At 46.6% G+C, this 21,904-nt stretch overlaps 6 protein-coding genes across 6 annotated transcripts; 3 read left to right on the top strand and 3 right to left on the bottom strand.

Annotated features, from left to right (window-relative positions):
* Nucleotides 1–101: 101 nt before the first annotated feature.
* On the bottom strand, nucleotides 102–3,791 carry BKA55DRAFT_573884 (uncharacterized protein). The gene is made up of 2 exons (XM_046193245.1): nucleotides 3,413–3,791; nucleotides 102–3,360 (listed from the first exon to the last, which is right to left on the bottom strand). Exons 1-2 carry the CDS (start codon nucleotides 3,640–3,642, stop codon nucleotides 372–374), a joined length of 3,219 nt encoding a protein of 1,072 aa, XP_046047646.1. The 5' UTR covers nucleotides 3,643–3,791; the 3' UTR covers nucleotides 102–371.
* A 113-nt stretch (nucleotides 3,792–3,904) lies between these two features.
* BKA55DRAFT_573882 (uncharacterized protein) lies at nucleotides 3,905–7,069 on the top strand. The gene is made up of 2 exons (XM_046193244.1): nucleotides 3,905–5,882; nucleotides 5,941–7,069. The coding sequence occupies exons 1-2, from the start codon at nucleotides 4,143–4,145 to the stop codon at nucleotides 6,961–6,963; spliced, it is 2,763 nt and encodes a 920-aa protein (XP_046047645.1). The 5' UTR covers nucleotides 3,905–4,142; the 3' UTR covers nucleotides 6,964–7,069.
* Nucleotides 7,070–7,998: 929 nt separating this feature from the next.
* Nucleotides 7,999–10,292, top strand: BKA55DRAFT_573880 (heme peroxidase). The gene is made up of 3 exons (XM_046193243.1): nucleotides 7,999–9,100; nucleotides 9,151–9,963; nucleotides 10,018–10,292. The coding sequence occupies exons 1-3, from the start codon at nucleotides 8,003–8,005 to the stop codon at nucleotides 10,090–10,092; spliced, it is 1,986 nt and encodes a 661-aa protein (XP_046047644.1). The 5' UTR covers nucleotides 7,999–8,002; the 3' UTR covers nucleotides 10,093–10,292.
* Nucleotides 10,293–12,116, bottom strand: BKA55DRAFT_665047 (acyl-CoA dehydrogenase/oxidase). Its single transcript, XM_046197733.1, has 4 exons — nucleotides 11,509–12,116; nucleotides 10,985–11,458; nucleotides 10,825–10,933; nucleotides 10,293–10,779 (listed from the first exon to the last, which is right to left on the bottom strand). The coding sequence occupies exons 1-4, from the start codon at nucleotides 11,802–11,804 to the stop codon at nucleotides 10,375–10,377; spliced, it is 1,284 nt and encodes a 427-aa protein (XP_046047643.1). The 5' UTR covers nucleotides 11,805–12,116; the 3' UTR covers nucleotides 10,293–10,374.
* A 4,655-nt stretch (nucleotides 12,117–16,771) lies between these two features.
* On the bottom strand, nucleotides 16,772–18,826 carry BKA55DRAFT_647440 (major facilitator superfamily domain-containing protein; the record flags this gene model as incomplete). The annotated part of the gene is made up of 3 exons (XM_046197229.1): nucleotides 17,780–18,826; nucleotides 17,648–17,725; nucleotides 16,772–17,587 (listed from the first exon to the last, which is right to left on the bottom strand). The coding sequence occupies exons 1-3, from the start codon at nucleotides 18,491–18,493 to the stop codon at nucleotides 16,772–16,774; spliced, it is 1,608 nt and encodes a 535-aa protein (XP_046047642.1). The 5' UTR covers nucleotides 18,494–18,826.
* Nucleotides 18,827–19,262: 436 nt separating this feature from the next.
* Nucleotides 19,263–21,738, top strand: BKA55DRAFT_595542 (uncharacterized protein; the record flags this gene model as incomplete). The annotated part of the gene is made up of 5 exons (XM_046195820.1): nucleotides 19,263–19,286; nucleotides 19,388–19,445; nucleotides 19,477–20,012; nucleotides 20,140–21,424; nucleotides 21,563–21,738. 5 exons carry the CDS (start codon nucleotides 19,263–19,265, stop codon nucleotides 21,736–21,738), a joined length of 2,079 nt encoding a protein of 692 aa, XP_046047641.1.
* Nucleotides 21,739–21,904: the final 166 nt, after the last annotated feature.

Below are 21,904 nucleotides of genomic sequence, written 5' to 3'. Positions count from 1 at the left end.
GCCAGAAGTGAAGCCTCATGCACCTTGTACACTTCGGTCTCACCGACAATGATCTAATAACAGCTTCGGAAATTAGTAAATTACTAGGTATGCGAATGGCGGCTGGCTGTGCGCGGTTCTTTCGCGAAAACTCGATAAGAAAAACACCATCAACTCCCAATTACTGGTACATTTATCACCTAACAGATCAAGCCACTACAGTCCCCTTTCGAGTCATGTATATTACGACATATTCACCTTCTCAATTCCTGAGCTTGCTCAACACCGAATAGTCCGTGAAGAGGACCCGGTATGAAGATAAATCAGACAACAGAAAAATGATAGAATCTAAGCAAAGATCTTCATAACATTAGTAAATAAGGCTCCCGACTCTAATTATGACGGCGCAACATGGGAGACATCCGTTCCTTGGCCCTTCCTACAGCCTCTTTCAGTGACACATCTTCCATTACTTCACCCTCCCTTATCTGCTCCTTAATACATCCCAATAAATGATTGTAATCCTTTCCCAATAATTCTTGGCGACTTGTCAGAATTCCCGCTAACCTTTCCCGCAACAGCAAACATTCCAAAAGTCTTTCGTGCTCGGCATCCGTTTTCTGGATGATCCACAGGATCTCATCTTTTATTTCAATCACAGTCTCAATGGAAGGCTTTTCGAGACATAACTCAAGAGTCAAGATTGTAATCAAGGTCTTGACCGTCTGACGATGACTGCGGCCCGGACGACTCTGCTGAGCGGCCACGATGACGTCGAGCTTGTCGCTGTAGTCCAGAGTATCTGTCGTGCCATCTTCGAATTCGGAAGCAAGTAGCTTTGTTAGTATAGACTCTTGCCTCGCATGCAGAATGATAGGATGGTCACTATCTAGAGGCACGGAGAGGTCAGGTTGATCTGCCTTTTCCTTGCCAGCTGTTTTGGTAGAGCCCGACGATGCAGTCCCGTGATCAATCACAGTATTGAAACACGAAATGGCCTTTCTGTAAAGGTCCCGGCGTTCTATATCATCTGCTTTCATCATTCCTCTTGTTGAGTGGATTTCTCCGATGGACAGACAAGTCAGTAGAGGCAATGGGTGGAAACGTCCCAGGTTTTTCTTTCCTGCGTCACGTACCAGCCCCAAGATCCTCAGCGCTAGGTCTAGATCCGAATGAGGCTGCCTTGTGAGGATCTTCCCACATGTAAACAAAGTGTACAGGATATCGGGATGAGTTGCGGTTCCCGAGCCCGATGCGGCGAAGGCATCTCCAATGCCCTGTAACAACGGAGTCTTCCTCAGGAAGGATCTAATACCGTAGTTTGAATCATTCATCGGCCAAAGCTTATCGTTTTGAAAGCGTAGATATGTTTGAAGCTGGCGGTACAGTGCAGCAAAAATGTTGGTTTCGGCGCTTTCAAGCTCTCCTAAGTGATACTGAGCCAGAGCAAGCTGAGATCGGACTCTCAACACCTCAGGGTGTTCGGATCCCCAGAGATTTACTCCATCTTTTTCGACTTTGGTTAGAATGTCCTTAGCGGTCAAATAATTGCCGCATTCGATATGTAGCACCCCAAGCTGGCTCTTGTATTTGAGAGCCGAAGGGTGATTGTGGCCCAAGTCAACGCTGGACTCGGCACGTCGACATAAAGAGGCAGAGTCGTCCAGTGCCAGTGTCAACATTCCTTCTTGCTGTGACGCAGAAATCAATATGTAATCTGCCTCTAGTGCCAGAGGATGCTCATTTCCAAAGGCTTCCTCTATCACATCGGCGCATCGCTCACACGAAATCCTCCCTTGACACACTTGCCCCGTCTCAACTTGAATAAAGGAACTGAGTAGTGCAACTTCGATTGTTAGGAGATTAGTCTCTCCTATCTTGACTATTGCGTCGCTCAAGGCTGGTAGTAGAGCTGACAGTGCCTGACGGTAGGATCCTCGAAGAACGTTAATTCGAGCTTTGTTGAGAACATTGGAGATCCTGATACCCTCAGATGACTGAATATATACCAGCTTCTCGCACCATTCATCCGAAGTCTTAACTTCGTCGGGTTTCTCAGTCTTCATATTGTCGAGCTTCTCCCACCATTTGTCCGCAGCATTCAGCTCCTCTCTTACCGTAGGGGAATAAAAATATCCCTGGTGCGTGATTGCCAGTGCTCGAAGTCGACAAACAGAGGCCGAAAGCTTGCAATGTTTTAAATTCTCCTTGGGTTGCTGTGAAGGCAGTGACGCATACTCGTTAGGGAGTAATATCTTTTTTAAACACCCCTTCATTTCGCCATACTTACCAAGTCGAGACAGCGCAAGAGCATGGTTAAGTAAGATGGCCCCGTGAGTGTTGGTTATGGCTGGTTCCAGGAATTGGGGGTCAAACCGACTGAGGTCATCTCGCAACTGGTGCAGATCGTACTCTGCTTGGACATATTGTCCAAGCATCATACGAGCGAAGGCCAGACCCGATTTGATTTCCCAAACAGCTGTATTGTATGGAATCTTCATTCTTAGGCATTCTTGGAACATTGCGAGGGCGTGTTTGTTGTCTCCGCTTTCGAGGCGCGACTCAGCTTGGTCCCTTAAATCCTCCCATCTAGTCTTGCCTGAACTCTCTTTTGGCATATTGGACGCGAATTCAACATTTTGCAACCCTGTTTTCTTCTCGGCTCTCGATTTAAATACTGATGCGTCTAAATGTATCGATGCCTCAAGGACATCTTCATATCGCTTTGCTTGTGTAAGGTATGTTGTAGATGATGTAGATCCTACCCGTGGAAATTGTAAGGCGAAGGGTATGCTCAAGGCATCATATAAGCGCTGAATAGCCATTTCGAAGGGCCCTCGCAGCAGGCGAAGTAACTCATGGTTCAGGGATTCATCGTCAACAAAGCCTCGCTGGCGTCTTATTGTCCAGACCATGGGGTTCAACTCAGGGCTACTGCGCTTGAGAATCATAGCATCAAAGACGTAATGAATATTTTTGATTCGTTCATTGATTTGATGCCATGTATGCCCATCGATGGAGTGACCTGCGGTTGTCTGTTCGCTCTCTTGAAAAAGTAGAATGAGTTTGGTGTTGGTTGGAATTCCAGAATAGCAGTTTATTGAGACCCCCTTCATTAAGTCTGATCCTGGAGCGTCTGCAAGAATCATGAGATAAGGTGGTCCGTTTTTTCGAGATTTCCGTGACCGGGGAGACTCTATGAAGCCCTGTAGTTGGGCAACCGTTTCATCAAATGAGGCTCTCCCGTCTTGGTATGCCTCTCTCTGATTAAAGCTGACTTCTGTCAAGCGGTAGGGCAATGAAAACCCCTGAAGAATCTTGTCGGCTATGTCTAGACAAGGAAGCAGCGTAGAGTCTAATGAGCAATGGACGAGGAGAACTCTATAGAGAATGAGGACAAGTGTACACCAAGAAGCGGCTGAATCAAACTCACTCAATTACACGTTTGTTATTGCGGCATGTGAGAGGCTTGCGAATGCGAGTAGTACTGGCCGAGAATCCCCGTGGTGCTTTTATAGGATAAGGCCCACGACGCCTTTTGTAGAGCGATCTCAGCTGTTCCATACTGTTATGTGCAATGAGGCTCATAGGTGTTGGTAGTTGATGGATCTGGAGATGTAAGATCGTACTACGATGAGTTGTTTTTGAGAGGATGGCTGACATCCCATAAGCTGTCCTATGACATGAGAGCTGAAAATACGCCCCGGCTAGGCGGGGGAGGGGAAAATCACTCCCGAGTCAGCCTCATATCGTAAGAGGAATTCTGGTACTTTTAATGCAGACCTCGCACAGTACGTGTCAGCCGTGTTATCTTTTGGCTCAAGTGTTTCATTGGACGCAGATTGTCTTGGCATATTTGGTGGTTGCCAGGATATGCACAGCTGAACGAACCTGTCACATTGAACGCAAGCCACGTGCGGTTATTGTAAAATCAGGCTGGGGAATATGAGAGGTTGAAAAGTCCGCGCAATTGCGCACTTTGCCCAAATATCCCAAGTCTAGGTTTTCTTCTTTTGGCAATTTCTCTTTTTCATTCAATCTCCATTTTTACAGTTACGCTACTCCATTAAACACTGCCTTTCCAATCTCACGCGCTTACCGTTTGAAAGAGGAAGTGCATACACCTTTTTCGTACCCCGGTTGCTGTTACACAATTGGTAACTATGCAGCATTTGCGTCATGTTTATGACAGCAAATGGTTGAGAACAGTTACAGTGGGATACTTTGACACACTCGACAACTGCTGTTCTACCAAGCACCTGAACTGGACATATGACAACTTCGTCAGTTTTCCAAAGCAACATGGTTATCGAATCGATGAAAATTACAGACTGCAAGAGTCTGGACAGCTTAGCAGCTGTATCGATCTCGAACGCCCCGCACTTGATCAGGCTTGGCTATTTTTTCAACTCATCTACTGTGTTGTTCGTAATGAAAAGCAGCCATTCTTGGCTCGCAATAAGCTTGTTTCTGAGGGTAAACTCGACACGACAAAACTACCCGGCGCATTAAATAAATGGCACGATCATATGCAAGACTTGCACAAGAAAGACCCAGGAGCCGCCATTATGAGATTCCTTGAAGCAAACCAAATATTGGAGCTTGCCAAGCAAGTAGTCCTGGCAAACTTGGCTGAAAGCTCACCATCCATGCTCGTGCCACAGCCTGCCAAGAGATATGAGAGAGGGAGTCGGGCAACTGAGCTTTCTGACGAGCGAAACCTCTGTATAATGATCTTAGGGGAGACAGTTTCTGCTGTTCTAACAAGAATGATGAGGACCTGCAATGTCAATCTTCCAGGCTGGGAACTCGATGATGGAGGAGGTTGGGGACCGCCAGCATATGTGTCCAGGATGATGTTCAACGATGGCTGGTGCCCAAGATCTCAAGCGACAGTCAAAGGGCAGCTCAGTCGGAACGCGACCCTACTATATGTTACAGTACTGGCGCATGAAAAGAACCGCCATAATCGCCATCATAACTATCGACATGGCCAGCGGTGCACCCCTTCAAAATGCGAATTTATTGAAGCTGCAGACAGCCCTCTTGACAGCAACGGAGCTCTAACTCCGGAATACAAGCCATCGCATTCCCTGTCCTGCAGTGCTACGGACTCCGTAGACGACAAGGACTGCGGTATGATTGGCCCAAACGAAGATGACGTTTTGGACGTCCTCGAACGAAGCAATCATCCAAGAACTGGCGTCTTCCCATTAATAAGGATATTCGAGGACAAGGAAACCAAGAATCTTGAGATCAAAGTGGAGGAATGGAAAGACGGGACACCTTTTGCGACAATATCCCATGTCTGGTCACAGGGACTAGGAAACAGGAGTAAACGAGAAATCCACGTCTGTCAGTTAAGGGCTATTAAGAACCTGTTGAAACAGGTTTTTGGTGAACGAGAATCTTATCTCTTTTGGCTCGATACATTTGCCATCCCGCAGCGCGGTAAGGGTGATACAAGACATGCTGAGTTGAAACGAAAGGCCATTGGTCTCATTCACCACATATTCAACAACGCTCAGCATTGTATCATACTTGATCGCTATCTCATGATGGATGGAAGGGCCTTTGACTACAACTGTCGTACTATTGGAGCCGAGATACTCGCCAGTGGATGGATGATGCGACTATGGACACTCCAAGAGGCTTTCGTAAGCGACCAATTGCATCTCGCACTGGGGGGTCACGACGTGTATGACAAAAAGCCTCCAAATTTGAACAAATTCTGGAGAGAAGCCAATGACCAAGATACACTGAGGAGCTCAATGACAGAGATTATGAGGGGCAAGGTGGAACACAACTTGATGAAAACGGGACCAAGAAAGGCATTGGCACAGGAAAGCACTTCTGAGCGTGCTTTGCTGGTCGCAAGTGCATGGAGAGCGGTTCGATATCGGGTGAGTCTGCTAAACATAATGGATATGACTGAATCTCACTGGTGACTTCTTGAAACAGACCACCAGAACCCCGGGGGAAGAGACCTTGGCACTATCTAGTTTGCTTGATATCCCCATTCCAAAAGACGATGAAAGCTCAGTGCTGTCCCCATCGCGAGAAGAAGATCGCGAGAAACTAATGGAAAGATTCTGGAAAGCAGTTGGCGAGGATGGTGCTTTCGGAGAGTCAATCCCTCCTGGGATAATCTTCTTGCCCGGAAAAAGATTGTCTTCGGAAGGATACAGATGGGCTCCCTTCACATGGATGTCTGGCGAAATGGAAGCATACCCGTTCCCCTTAGACAACCCAAAGCATCCTACTAAACTCATCTCCAAGGGACTCGTCGTTCAACTTCCGGGATTTCTTCTCTACCCAACCCGAGATAAGCTCTGTGATATAATCTCAACCGGCAACAGAAGTTCTTTCAAATTCTCTGTTGGAAGGGGACTGGACGAATGGTACCAAGTCGCCGCCGCGAGAAGGAGAAGCCAACAAAACGACATTTCACCTCCTTTAGAGAATGGGAATCACGACCTACACCCAGTTGCGCTAGAGCTAAAGAAAAGAATTGACTTGGACAAGCCTCTGAAGATCGGCATTATTCTTTCTCGGCCACGGCCTGTTGAAGTGCAAGGGGAGATCGGACTCCTGGTCGAGATATGTGACAGTAAGGACCGCTGTCCGATATCTGGTGGAGATAAATCACTCCTCACCTGCAAGATAATTCGACGTATAGAGGTCTCACGGCTCTCAATAGGTGCTGCCGAGATTTCTCCATGGAAGACGGGGGCTCAAGAGGCACCCGGGTATGATCCCATATTAAGCAGATATGAGAAGTTCAAGCGAGAAAAGGTCGCGGGGGTGCAAGTAGGCGACACTCAGAGCTGGTGTGTCGACGGATTTCCTCGCAAAACCCCGACTGCTGCTGGTATAAAGAGGAGCCAGACTGACGTTCTCACCTCGCGTCAACCTAGAGACATCTTGGGAAAGCTGAAAAGGGTCATGACCAGCGGCTCGAGATTTGAAAGTGCAGATTTATAAACCAGACATCTATAGGATTTAATACTAGTTAATTCGGACAATCTGTCATTCTGGTGGACAGATATATCAGGAAAGGCCTCATAAACCAGCCTGTCACCTTCAAAACACCGTAGTTCCCCTTTCAGAGGTTTACCTCGAGCAAAACATGAGTGAGTTGATTGCATTTCTATTGATCCAAGTATCAAACGCCCGAGTCCTAAGCGCTATTCTCCTTTACTCCTTCAACTTTGTTATTATGTCATTCTACCATATATCCAAGCGAAGGGCTCGGAGAGCGGCTGCTCAAAACAGAGTCCAGCTTTCAGCTGCATAGCCACGTCTCAGTTGCGAAACATTATCAGCCAATCAAACACGACGATTTCGTAAGGGGAGAAACGAGCTTCAACCACCAAATAACTATCGCAACTTCAGCTGCAGCCACGGATTAGAACATCAACGCTAAAAGGTCGGTTTAGCTCTAGACCGATAGGCTATCGATAGCTTTAGACACCATCACATATTTTGGACTTGAAATCTTGTGGATATGGTATGGTGCGTGTTCTATACGAGCTTAGCTCCCGCCACAGGGGGGTTCAACTATTGAAAGCTGAACAAACGTCACACGAACCTGGAGTCCCCCTCTTCACATGTTTTTAACACTCATCTACTTAATTGGTCACTCGCAGTAAGTCACACATGCAATGCACAGCCCAAACGGTGTATGACGAGGTTCTAGCAATTGCCTACGATAAGCTTCGGCAGTGACAGACTTTACACTTTGTGGAACGCCATTCCCCTCATCTGCTAGGCACCACCTCCTGCTTTGCTAACGATAGGTGAATTGCTCGGAAAAATAAAGAATAGAGGGGACACAGCTTTGTGAGTCAACAAATAAGCTTTCGGACAAACTGTGATACCTAGCACAACGCCTCTCGCGCACTGGGCGATAGATCACAAGAGATGGATGACTTGCATGTGCCTGTATTCTGCCTAGTTTGAAGCATGTGATTACAGGTATAAAGCGACCATAATCCCCTGTTGAAATGTGAGAGACACAAGCATGATGGCTTCTGTACTTAGTAAGGAATCTCTCGCCGTTTCTTTATCTGTTGTTACACTACTCGTGGGACTCGCTCACTTCAACATGATCTCCCTCAAATCTATCTTCAAGTTTGTTTACATTTGTCTTTGGAAAGTTGTCAATATCTTTGTCCACTGGCACAAACTCCCCACATGGCTTGGTGTCCTCAATCTCCTCGGTCTTCGATATGAACTCCGCGAGAAGAATCTTCACGACACGTACCCCAATGCTGAGTTCCAGGGCACTGCGGCAGAATGCCCCATGAAGAACTCAAAGTTCATCGCGACTAGGAACTCAGATGGCGATTTCAATGATCTCAGTCAACCAAAGATGGGTTGCGCTGGTATGAGATTTGGTCGAAATGTTCCAAGAAAGTATACCACGCCGCCAACTCAGCAAGAATTGCTCACGCCCAACCCGAGGGTTATCTCGGAGCGGATCCTGGCTAGACCTGAAGGCCAATTCAAACCCGCTGAGATTGTCAACCTCCTCGCTGCAGCTTGGATCCAGTTCCAGGTTCACGATTGGGCCCAACACTTCCTTGTCACAGATGGTGACAAAGACGTTGAGATTCCTCTAGACAAAGCCGACAGATGGTCTCAGCGTATCATGAAGATCCCCCGAACCAAGAAAGATCGCGCCCTTTCCCAACAGGATCTAGAGACACCTGCTTATACCAACGAGTGTACCCATTGGTGGGATGCCTCTCAGATCTACGGATCTACTGAAGCCGAGACAAAAGCTCTACGAGGCCAGTGCGATAAATCATATCCTGGTCAGCTTCATGTCACGCGCGAAGATGGTGTGCAGTTTCTCCCTCGATCAGAAGATGGTATTCCCAAGACTGGTTTCAGACAAAATTGGTGGTTGGGGCTTGAACTTCTTCATACTCTGTTTGCACTGGAGCACAATGCCATTGCCACGCAGCTTCATCTTTCGAACCCAAGCTGGTCGAGTGATCAGATCTTTGATACTGCTCGACTTATCAACTGTGCTCTTATGGCCAAGATTCACACTGTGAGTACACCTGTATTCTGCAGCATCGGCGCAACTGGTGGGGGACTCTTGGGTGACAAGGTATGTCTTCTAATCCTGGTTGATGATTGATTACTGGCTGACAATAATAGCTCTGGCATGTCTTTGGTCGTATTTTTAACAACAAATCAGAAGTCATTTCCGGCATCCCAGGCTCAGGCGTCGACCACGATAATGTCCCATACTGCCTTACCGAAGAATTCGTCTCCGTCTACCGTCTTCATCCTCTTATCCCAGATAACGTCGCTTTCTTCAGTATCAAAGATGGTCAACACAAGGGAACTCTGCCAATCAAAGACGTTGCATTCGAGTCAGCTCGCAAGCCCTTTGACGAAGACAAATCAGGCCTTGGCCTTTCCTTCGCTGATGTCTTTTACTCCTTCGGCGTTAACTACCCAGGTGCCATTCGAGCTCATAACATGCCGAATTTCTTGCGCGACTTGAATATCCCGGGCGATAAAGACTTCCCTCTTGGGAGACACTTGGATCTGGGAACTATTGACATCCTTCGTGATCGTGAGCGCGGCGTTCCTCGCTATAACGCTTTCCGACGCCTCTTCCATATGGCACCTGCAAAAAACTTCCTTGATCTTACAGGTGGTGATGCCAAGCTAGCTGCTGAGTTAGAAGAAGTTTACGATGGCGATCTCGAGGCTGTGGATCTGCTAGTCGGTACACTCAGCGAGCCTCTTCCCAAGGGTTTTGGCTTCAGTGACACTGCCTTCCGCGTCTTTATTCTCATGGCGTCCCGTCGCATCAAATCCGATCGCTTCCTTGCTGGCGACGGTTGGTGCCCAGAGGTGTATACTCATGAGGGCATCAATTGGGTGCAGAATAACACTATGAAGGATGTTTTGTGTCGACATTTCCCTGAACTTGCTGCAACGCTGCACAATGTCAAGAATGTGAGTATTCTTTCCTAGTCATTGTGATTGCTCTGTAACTAACCGAAATGGCAGGCTTTCGCACCTTGGACCAAGATCGGTCAGACTGAGGCTTACGCCGGCCCTGAGACAAACAAGGCAAAGAACTGAGGTGTTGGTTTATGAAAATGAGGAACGCCTTTTCTCTTTGGGATTTTATTCGGGGAATGGTAGATTGGAAGCACTTGGAGGGTATTTGTAATTATTAAATGATGGAAGAGCTCACTTGTTGTTACCTCTGTTCCTGATATATGAGAAACTAGAGGATATTACGAAGCTACCTATCAACAAATTGCACACCTTTTTCAAACAATATCCATTATACTTAAGTACTAGACGGGTATGAAATTCTCATTGGCTTCCGATCTGTCTAGTAGCCAAAACTCTCTCAGATCAAGTGTACCAGGTTGGCTCAGGATACTCTCCCAACAAAAGATACCGTCCCAATTCCCGATTCTTATACGCCACAGGGTCATGCAGCGTATGCGTTCTCAAGTCTCTCCAGAACCTATCCAATCCAACCTTTGCAGCAGTTGACCTCGAGCCAGTGACTTCGAAAACTCCCGACGTGATCTTAAGACCAGTGTCTGTAGTGACAACCTTGAGACTGGCGACCCATTCTGCGAACTCACCACGCTGTTCGGCTGTAACAGCGGAGCGATCTTGTGAGTACTTTGCGTAGAGAGAGTCGGCTTCAGCATTGACTTTCTCGGCGAGAGCTTCGGTGGCGCGGAGATGGGCGAAGAAGTTGCCATAGGTGGAGAGGATGTAGAATTCGTCTGTTGCTTTCTCCTTGTTCTGAATTTGTTAGGAATTGTTGTTCTGGGAGATAGTGGTACTTACATCGCCACCGAAGGGCCAGGCGCGAGTGTTCTTGAGAGTATACTCCTTGGCAAACTCAAGAGCACCGGCCGCAATGCCGAGGTAAAGGTTAGCAAAGTTTAGTTGAATTCTGTATCTCATGTTAGTGAATCAGGGCAACCGACAGAACGAGGTAACTTACGTCGGCAGAAATAGACTCGTGAAAGGAATAGCCAAGATATTAGGATCAGGCTTCTTCGCCTCAATATCCCATCCCAACGCATCACCCCACGGCGCCTCAACATTCTCGATATTAACACCCCCGGACTCCGTAAGTCTCAATCCAACATTATCCCAGTTATGCTTAAACTGAATACCGGGCTGCTGCGTTGGAACAATAGCAAAGATATGCTCTTCCTTTTCTCCATAAACACCTTCAAGGACGGTCAAGTCGGAAATTACACCGCCAGTGCTAAAGTTCTTGAAACCTTTGAAGATAAGCTTATCTCCGTTGGAAGTGATCTTGAGATCGTTGTCCCGCGGGTTGACGGCACCGCCGACGAAGTAGTTGTTAGAGATGATGAGTTTGTGGGTGCGGTCTGCTTGCTCGGGAGTTCCGACTACGTTGGCTGTTGTGGACCAGACGAGATGGTAGCCCAGAAGCATGCCAACAGATCTATCATTCATTAGCTTCCATACGTCAATATCAATCAAAGAAAAACTCACCCATCCTTCTTAGCGACCTCACGGATTGCTCTGAAACCAACACTCCACGGCTGTTCACCACCGCCATACTTAGCTGGGCCAAGGATCTTGAGAAGACCAGAGTGCTTGAGAAGAGCGACTTCAGCCTTGGGAGACTTATTTGCGCGTTCTCTAGCTGGTGCATCTCTTGCTAGGACTTCAGCGACGTCCTGGGCGCGCTTAATCCAGCCTTCAGCATCAGTGGGGAGAGTGGACCATTGAGCTTCATACTCTTTGTAAACGGCTGGGTCGGAGCTCTCAAAAGTTGAGGAAGCCATGATGAGAAATGCTTGGGTCCAATCACGATGTACGAATTCGATTAAGAATAATTACTTCGGAACAATCTTCTGAGAAAGATAGTGTATTTATAGGCAGACGGACGGCAGTCTTGAACACCTCATATGGCGCGTACAACGTCGGGTATGTCGTTATCAAAGCTGCAGGGACAAACGGCCTAAGCTGTCTGTAACCTCGGCAGATGAGCACATTATCTATGGCGATCATTCTCCAGTAAATGTGTCAATGTCAAAGCGGTTATCTAGTGGTTTGCACCCATGAGTTGATCTTCTCTTGCGTGATTGGCGTTATCAAGGTTCAGCTGGGATATTGGCGTGTTTTAGTCTAGAATGGCGAGATAGACGCAGAAAGCTTGCCATTCAAAATGACTAAGCAATATGTCTTAGGGCCATCCATACCCGCACGGGTACCCGTGCAAATAAGATATCATCACATCAGCAACCCCGATTAATTATATATATATATCATATATCATCTAATTGAGCTTTTTTTGCTTATTTTAATGATATATACTTTATTACTTTAATACATCAAATTCCCATTTTATTAGCAAGTGACTTAATAGCGGTAGATATGCCTGATTAATCCTCATAGTAATAGGTTATGCATATATAATTAGATAGAATATGTAAAGCAATATTATGTATTCCTTAAGAGCTATAAATAAGGCACTATGCCATTAAATAAGCAATATATAAGTCTCCCCTCTACTGCCTTCCCTGCCAAATCTACTGTATATGCCCTTGCGGGTTAACTGTCTGAATATGTATCCTATTTTGCTGTGTAACCTGAATAGTTGGCATATATATAGTCATTCTAACTGCAGGCGTAGGCTATATTGTCCTAGGGATAGGGGGACTAGCTCGATATGCCTGATCTTGATGTATAAGGCCATTGGCAGTCTAGAAGGGCATAGTATCAGGGACTGGGCGAGCCATACGTTCGTTGATGGCACCGTGAAGCTGGCCTATATGCCAGTTGCCCTTAACATGGTATCCATAGGTAGTGGTGGTTATAGCAGCTGGATTACTGGCCGGGATAAACGTAGTGTTATGTGCCGTATGTAGCTGCTGAGGCGTTAGAAGGTGCAACTGATGATTTATACCTGCCGGAGTATTCTGAGCTATCTAGCTGTTAATATCGAATATATTATGTATAGGCTGGGCAACTGAACGGTTCTCTTGACTGGCGAGAATAGGGACGGGAATAGGGGTAAAGAACCCAGAAGACTCTCTTATATGCTGACCAGTACTTATATAGCCAGGCAAGCTATTGGCACTCTATATAGGCTGGAGGACGAATTGGTTGTTTTGGCTAGAGGGAATACGGCAAGAGGGGGTAACCGTATTATCCTCGTAGATCTGAACGGCCTGATTGTTATTAGGGTTGAGAGATATGGTGTTGAAGGGATAGATAATGTAGTAATTGTAAGATTTATTGAAATGCTTCTTGTAATGTATTGTATTATATTAAGGAAAGAAGGAAGTCAAAAGCAGTATTAACGCCGGCCTTTTATATATATATTACTCTCCTAAATCACCTCCAAGTTGCTGTATTGATACGCATCGTGATAATCGTTTGAGCTAATGTTTCCTGATTCATAATATGTGCCGACTGTCATTTGATGCAGTCAAATGCATTAAAAATAAGTGATTGTTATAACTCAAGCCGTGATAGTGCGTTGTGATGGTGCTTCTGTAATACCTTCATAGTGGCCCTGATTTGGGGATATAACTTCAATAGAGTATAAGTTTGTAACTCAATCAGAAAGTATAATAAATCAGCAGATAAACATCAGTTATATTGCTCAGAGATAGAGCTTTTTCTACTCTTTTTAGTGATATATATATCTATTTGATTGACCGCTGATGAATCATTTTTTTATATGGCTATCTGATTATTATAATATGCCTGCTGTATCTGACTATCTTCCTCTGCGGCATGCATACTATCTTTAATACCTCTTCGGCCAGTATACTGAGCCTGACTAGCAACCGTATAATATACCCGCTCCTCTTCCTAATTCGAGAAGTCAATATATGCATTTATCTCCTCTTTAGTCTAATCCCGAAGCTTCCTACCATTTAAAGCTCTTATATAACTACCTATTTGACTTAAGCTACAGGCCTATTTGTGATTCGCCTTTAGGTACTTTAAATAAAGCTTTATGGCCTTCTAATATAGCTTATTAGTGCGGCAGCGTTGAGGCTGCTGTGAATACCATTTATCGCGGTCTGATATATATCGTCTATAGATAGCAGGAGCACTATCATATGCCTTAGGTGCAGCTACTGTAATGCTTGCAGTTTGAGGGGAAGTTTGAGGAGAGGCACCTGGATGAGAGGCACCTGGAGAGGGCGTTGTGATCGGTATAGAAGTGATAGTCCTTATGCGTGTTATTATGTGTGTTTCTGTCTTAGTTACTGTAATAATAGTAGGTTGGGCTATAACTGACTGCAATTGAGGATCTATATAAGGCTTAGCTACTGGTTATAGTACTAGAGGGACTTAATAAGGAGCGGGCAATATGTTACTATAACAGAGAGGGCATATCTTGGAGCTTCTTTAATGGCCGATCTGCTGGCATGCAGAGCATTATGGTTGTGCCCTTGGCTGCGAGGCCTTTTGAACCTCTTTAAACATATAAGGTTCTCGCTGCGTACTTGTTGGCGGCAGTACTGATTTATCAGCGAGGCGATCAAATACCCTTCGAGGTTTAATAAGAAGTAGGGGGGCTCCCGGGCGTTATAAATGCCAATGAGAGTGGAAGTGAGATAGTTAGAGATAAAGACTATCCTTCAGTAGAGGCTTAAGGATATAAGCATATGGTAAACCGAAGGAATTACTGAATGCTCGTATATATGCAGGTATACGGGCTTTCAGGCGTTTAGCTTGCTTTTTAACCTTAAGTAAAGCCTCGTGAGAGACCTAACTAATAACAGTACTAAATAAAGGTCGTGATAACCGGATACTTTGAACAGTGGGCTCATTAATGTTATCATAAGTAAGGCTATTATAAAGGCTCTGCAGCTGATTATCTACAGCTCGTTTAATATGCCGCCAATACTTAAAGAGATCGGCTTAGTTATTGTTTAGGTATCTCTTAATAAGATTATATATCCCCTCTGCCGGTAATATTGTTATATAACCAAAGTAAAGGGTATTCCTTATCCAAGCCTTTACAAATTTCTCTTTGTACGGATTGAGCCAAGTAGTTATAATATAACCTACTTTATTATGATGGCTTGGGGCATAGGTGTCTTTGAACTTCTTTAGCCGTTCCTCATAAACAGCCTGAGTCTCTAAGCTTATAATCTGATTAAAGCTCTTCTAGAACTTAAGCTATTTGCTATGCCCTTGGGGGTTATCTGAGCCTTTTATAAACTTAGGTTAATAATAGGCCAAGATAGCTTGGTTGATATAAAAGATGCAGAGTAGATGTATTAGCTCGGGGAAGGCAGCTGTATTTATAATTGCATTTATATAAGCAAGATATCGATCTGTAAGTATTATAGAAGGAAGAGCTATTGCTTGTGCTTTATATACCTCCTGGAGGCAAGAGAGAACCTAGAGATAGTCTGCTTCTTCTTTACTACTTATAAATGCAAATGCAATACAGAAGCTCTTTCTGCAAGCATTAATACTAACAATATTAAGAAGAGGCATCTTATACTTATTTGTTTTATATGTATAGTTAAGCATTATGACTTCTAGATAGGACTTAGTATATGCAAGAGAGTCTGCATTAGTAAAGAATACTGCGGTGACCTTATTATCTTAATTAAGGCAGAAATGGCTTCTAAAGCCTGAATTAACAAGCTCATTAGTAAGGGCATGTATTGAGCTTTGGCCTTTGGCAAGGTCTCGTTTGCTTCGTGTAATAGTATTATAGATATCCTGCTATATTATAAGGCAGAATTTATCTAAGAGCCTGATAAACATCTGTATCTCTTTGGGCTTTATGCCGGCTTCTGTGAGCAGCCGCATAGTCTGCTCTTGATCACTTGTAATTTGATGATGAACTAGATGTGCCCTTGGCCTATAGCTCGGCTTGTAGTTATGCGTATAAGTATAAGGGTCACGGCGATGCTTGACTGCCTATCGAGTCTTATAACTGCTCTCTATAGCGTTAATTGAGAAGAGGCAGGTTATATGGCGTAATAAAGTCTTCCTCTTGCTTGCCTGGTTAGACCTAGGCCCTCCTCCATGATTACATGCATAGGTGACTGTAAGAGCTTAACTGAGAGTCTTTGCCTTTAAAGATCTCCGTGTAATGAAGGCATAACCGCGCATACTTGCCTATTCGTTGATTGCCGCAAGTAGCTCACTTTGTGAGCTAAAAACGGCTTCTAGGGGGAGAGCATTATTAGGGAAGACTTTAAGAGCTTGATTTATTACAAATAGGGCAAGTGGAGTGCCAATTGATAGAGAATTAGGTTAATAAAGATAACTGGATCTAGGATATGTAAAAAATAGGGTCTTAAGCGGTCAATTGGCTTCAATTTGCTTATATAAGGCATTTTTAAACAATCGGGGTTACTGATGTGATGATATCTTATTTGCACGGGTACCCGTGTGACTTTATTTGCACGGGTACCCGTGCGGGTATGGATGGCCATGTCTTAGTGGTCACCAATGAAATGCTGAAATGAAGGTATTTCTATCGTACTTACTTATTAATACTTTATTGCAGTGTTGAATAAATAAAGATGTTTTCTTTTATCCAAGTTTTCAAATAAAATAATAGTTATATCCCTTGTGTTAGTTCCACCATATTAGAGTCTGATAGATAAGGAGACGCAGCAGATAGTGCGTAAATATATTGGATTAAGAAGAGGAAAATAAATATAAAAACCGTCTATAAAAGGAGTAACCAAGAAACCATGACTATCTACTTCCTAGCAGGTAATAAGATTGCCAACTAAGGTAGGGGCACAATTCTTTCAGTTCAGATTTCGACAGGGAACCCTTTCCGAAGGGATTCGCCTCGCAAGTAAAAGTAAATTGGCACAGGTATAAAACCAACAGTGATGAAGGCCAACACACTATTTCCCCAGCCCAGACCCAGGTCAGCATAGAGTGTCGGTGCGGCAAGCGGCAGAAAAGCTCCCGTCAGATTGCGAAGCAGTGTAATCGCCGCAAGCGCAGATGCCGCTGCTTGAGGCCCAAAGATGTCGATGATGTACGTCTGCGACGACGAATTGATTATCACGGCCCCGGGTCCACAGATAGCGGTGCCGATGATGGGCACGACCCAGTGTACCTTGTACTCAGTGGTCCAACCGTAGATGAACAGGCCAATTGGGAACATTGGGGAGACAAACATCATCATGATCAGGCGCCGTTCTGCGCGGTAGCTTCCCCCTTCAGCCTTTAGCAGACGATCGCTGAGCTTGGCAAAGGTGATGACACCTATGGCGCAGCCGATGCCGACACCGATGTATGCCAGGCCGGAGACACTGACGCTCCAATGATAAGTGTTCTCGTAAACGGTTGGAAATGTGGCGAAGAGGAGCATTGTTACGCCGAAGTTGAAGGCGATGTAGAGTGAGATTAGAGCGACGATGGGCGATGTGGAGAGGAATTTCATGGGTCGGGTCAGGGCGTGTAGCACAAGCTGCTTGATTGGGGTCTGCTCATCGCCGGCGGCGCAGAGGTTCGGATTGCCTGTCTCTTTACGAAGTCTAGCGGTCTTGGACTTCAGTATGTTGATAGAGCTCGTCTCGTGCATGAATAAAAAGGTGATTAGGGTGACTGCGCCAGCCTAGTGGGAATATTATCTGTTAGCCTGCGTTAGTCAAGGAGGAAAAGGGGCAATGCTTACAAGCATCAGAATCAGATAAAAGCACCATCTCCATCCGAGATTCTCAACAACAAATCCTCCCACAATAGGACCAAGGACCTCGTCTCATTGTTAGCTGGATTCTTCCTCAAAGATCCTGAAAGGGAAACATACAGGACCAAAGAGCGGTCCAGCAGTGAAAATAGCCATAGCAACACCCCTCTCCTCCTTTGGCAAAAGGTCAGCGACCGTACCGCCACCCGTCGACATATACGACGCAGCAGCCATGCCAGTCAACAGACGAAAGACCAGAAACTCGGCAACATTAGTGCTGCGCGCACAACCAGCCGTAAACCCCATGTAGAAGACAGAGCTTGTGCGGTAGATGGGCATGCGGCCAAAGACCTCAGACATAGGGGGTATGAATAACTGGCCGAGGGCAAAGCCGAGTGATGCCATGGTGATGGTCAGGACTTCAACAGTACTGCTCCTGAAGCCGAATTCGCGCTGCATTATTGCGGCGCCGGGCGCGAACATGGTGGTTGCGAGATTGGTGTATAGGACGGAGAGGCTGATGACTATTACGTTGGTCAACTTGTAGGCTTTGGACCAGTTGCGTGGATTTTCAGGGTCTTTGGGACCAGACCAGTCGACGATATTCGGGTTCGGTGTAGGAGTTGTTATGGTACTCTTCTCGACATCTTTGCTCAAGTTTGTAGCCTTGACATCGTTAGAGTTCGTTTCACCTGCGGATGAGTCTCCCTGCTTGTCGATAGTCGAATCCTCTTCACCGATGAAATTGCCTTGAACGGCACCATCGAAGCTTACCATGGTGCTTGTTTCGTGATTGCAAACTGTTTTATCGCTCTCGACTTGACTTTTCGCCATAATTGCTAGATATCTGCAGTCTTGTGTGGTGTAGTGTGAAGCCGGTGGGCAAGGAGTAAGCTGCCCAAATTCCCAGGCAATTATGCTTTCTTGTCTCTCGCTCGGTGATGGCCTTGTCAGAAATCAAGTGAAATAATATCGGAATAGAAGAAACGAAACTTTGGAAGTGGTTTCAAAGGTAAACTTATGTAGTAGTTGGCCATGCCGGGTCGCCGTGCTTTGCCCCGGATTTGCTCCGTCGTTAGTCGGTTTATTTATTAGCGGCAACAGATAAGTTCGAAGAACATGGAGATGAAATCAATACAAGAACAGATACCACTCGCGGCAAGTATTAGGCTTACAAAATCTGCAATTTTCAGCTAATTCAGACTGCCCTGACAATACCCCCCAAGTCTCTAATAGGCCCTCTATATCAGCCCCACTTGAACCGTTGTGACAGGTCAAGTCAGGCCGGAAGCACAATATGGGGCGCTTACGTTTGCCCCGTCCCAGTTAAATGCTCCGTTAAATGCTCCGTCGATTGCTCCCGTCAATAGCTCCGTTCCTGTCCTGACACCTGCCACCTTGCTCCGTCGAGCACCCCATCTCCAACCTCTGCTTGCAGTTACCGAGAACTCGCTTTATTATAGCATAGAAGCTAAAGCTTGCCTTTAATGGATCATTTAGAGCCACCTGCCTATACCGGAACGCCAATCCCGCCCCATCAGCAGTCCGCTACAGACTCGCTACCGCAACTGCGGGATCGTCGGCGAGAAAAGCCGCTGCTGTCATGTACCTTCTGCAGGAACCGAAAGTAGAATCACTCACTTGCGGTAGAAACAGCCCTGAGACTAACGGATAGCAATCTAGGGTGCGATGTGACCGTCAGCTGCCATGTAAGACATGCACAAATAGGGGAATCGGCTTATCCTGCACTTACGAGTTAGGAGGGCCAAGCAAGAGCAAGAGCAAAGTTAGCGTTGGTGATCGTATCCAGCAGCTAGAGGAGCTCGTTCGTTCACTACTTGCGCAGCAACAGAAGACTACGGTTGATTGTCCTGATGGCCTCGTTCGAGAGCATTCGTTCCATACCACGTCGCCACAGAGTGTCTCTACGGGTCCACTAGCATCTCCCGACGAGGACACGCTTGTGCCAGCTCTAAAGCATGCGTCTATATCGCATAACAAGGACAGTGCCGACTCCCCTGGGCCCTCAGAGCCCGGCAGCATGCGTCTGCACTCACATGGTCTCGGTGCCAGCTACGTCGGGAGCGTTCACTGGGCCGCCGTCCTCGATAGTATCTCGGAGCTTAGAGACCACTACGAGGAGGAGGAAGAGGCCAGGATTCTGGCCACCAACGACCATGTACTCCTCCAAGGCCCGGGGCCTAGACTGCTATATGAGCCAGTTCATACCACAAAAGCTGACCTTCTTGCTTCGATCCCGGCAAGGCCTGTTGTGGATCGTATGGTTGCGAGGTACTTTAACACACAAGGTGTTGTACCAAGCATACTTCACAGCGGACATTTTCTCCGAGAGGTATGGTGCTTGCTGCAGCCTATATACATCTCCTTCCCAGTGTTACCCCTGTCCCCCCCTCTCTGTACCCCTTCTTCTGCTTAGTTCCTGATTCTCTCATCGTGGCTGACAGTTACCGCCTTGATAGTATGAGAAGTTCTGGCAGGAGCCATCAGCAATGCCGTGCAGCTGGATTGGGCTCTTATTTAGCGTACTGTGCGTTGCTACGCTATGTCAACACTCGATCGATGACCCAGAAGATCCTGAAACTCAAGAAAGAGTGCGCGTGTTCCGGGAACAGACACTTCACAGCCTTATCCTAGGCCAGTACACCAGAGGCGGGGAACACATACTAGAAACCTTGATTAATTATCTCATCTGTGAGTCGTTCATGTCCCAGGAGGCTGAGATCGGGCTGTGGCTTGTACAAGGCATCATCGTGCAGCTCGCCTTGAGTCAGGGCTATCACCGAGAACCGCAGAACTTCCCCAGCATTTCTCCATTTGCTGGTGAGATGCGGCGGCGCGTGTGGGCTGTCATTGTGCAGGTGGATCTTCGTCTTTCGAGCCAGATGGCACTGCCATGTGTGCTCAAATCGCAGCAGTACGACACAGCTGAGCCGCGTAACTTGCTAGATACAGATTTCGACGAGACTACCATCGAGCTACCCCCTTCGCGTCCCGAGACGGAGGTCACACCCGTGTTGTACAGCTTGGCCAAGGGGAGGATAGACAAGATGATGGGGCTGGTAAACGACCTCATCAACGACACCAAAGAGCACCCGTACACGGAGATCATGGAACTTGACCGGAAACTGCAAGAAGCTGAGGCTTCGCTGCCGCCAATCTTCAAATGGCAGCCTCTCAGCCAATCCTTCATGGTGGCGCCTGAGATCGTCATGCATCGTGTTTTACTCCAGCTCGCCATACAGAGACTGACCATCTGGCTTCACCGGAAGTATCTCGCACCGCCGTATACCCAGCCACGCTACCAGTACTCACGCAACGCCTGTGTCCAGGCAGCCATTAAGATTCTGGAATTCCAGCAGATAGTGCTAGAGGAGACGCAGGGAGATGGACTGCTTTATCCCGCGAGGTGGGCGCGATGGATGCTCCTGTCCTCGCGGCCGCGGGCAGTCTTTTTGCTGGGCGTGAGCATTCTCTGCTACTATGTACAGCTGGCCAAGACACGACCGGACGTTTCTCTAGATAAAAGTATGGGTGCAAAGATTCATAATCTGCTACGTAACGCGTATCCTCTCTGGCTGCACTCGACGACCGTGTCGAGGGAAGCTAGGCGGGCGATTGATCATCTGAGCCTCAGGCTAGGGTTGGAGGAACAAGAGAGTGGCCCAGGTCTTGCTGGCCCTAACACTGTCAGGCCTCAGGATGCAGATATGTCGCGTGAGCAGTTTACTTGGGACGCATACGAAGGTACGCTGCCGAAATAGATTGTCCCAGTTGGTGCTGCCCAGTGCCCGCCCCTTTCCCTTCATCTCGGGCCCCCTCTGCTCTAATATTTACCTCTCCCATTCACCTCTCAGCCCTATGTACTAATACATGCCGCACTAGAAATTGACGTTTTCTCAGAGTGTATCGCCAAATTTCCAACGACAGCATTCGCTGATGAATTTCTGGGGCCGGGCTCCTCTTCAGCCACGAGCGTCTCTACGGCGGATTTACTTTCAATGAACTTGAACACCCCGGATTCGGGCGATTGGATGTACGGAGGAGCCTTCAAACCATAGAGCACATGATATTGGTGGTTATTAGAAGGTGGTCTATTAATAGTCAAACCCACCGTGCTCACTTGGTGTTATTTGCAGTTGAGACCTGTGGCTGAGAGCTTATAATTACCATACAGAACTTAGTTACACGGCCGCAGGAACATAGCCTATAGACATAATTCTGTGC

Source organism: Fusarium redolens (assembly GCF_020744475.1).
Source record: "Fusarium redolens strain MPI-CAGE-AT-0023 chromosome Unknown BKA55scaffold_11, whole genome shotgun sequence".
Classification (NCBI taxonomy): domain Eukaryota; kingdom Fungi; phylum Ascomycota; class Sordariomycetes; order Hypocreales; family Nectriaceae; genus Fusarium; species Fusarium redolens.
This window is presented reverse-complemented; position numbering and strand designations above follow the sequence as displayed.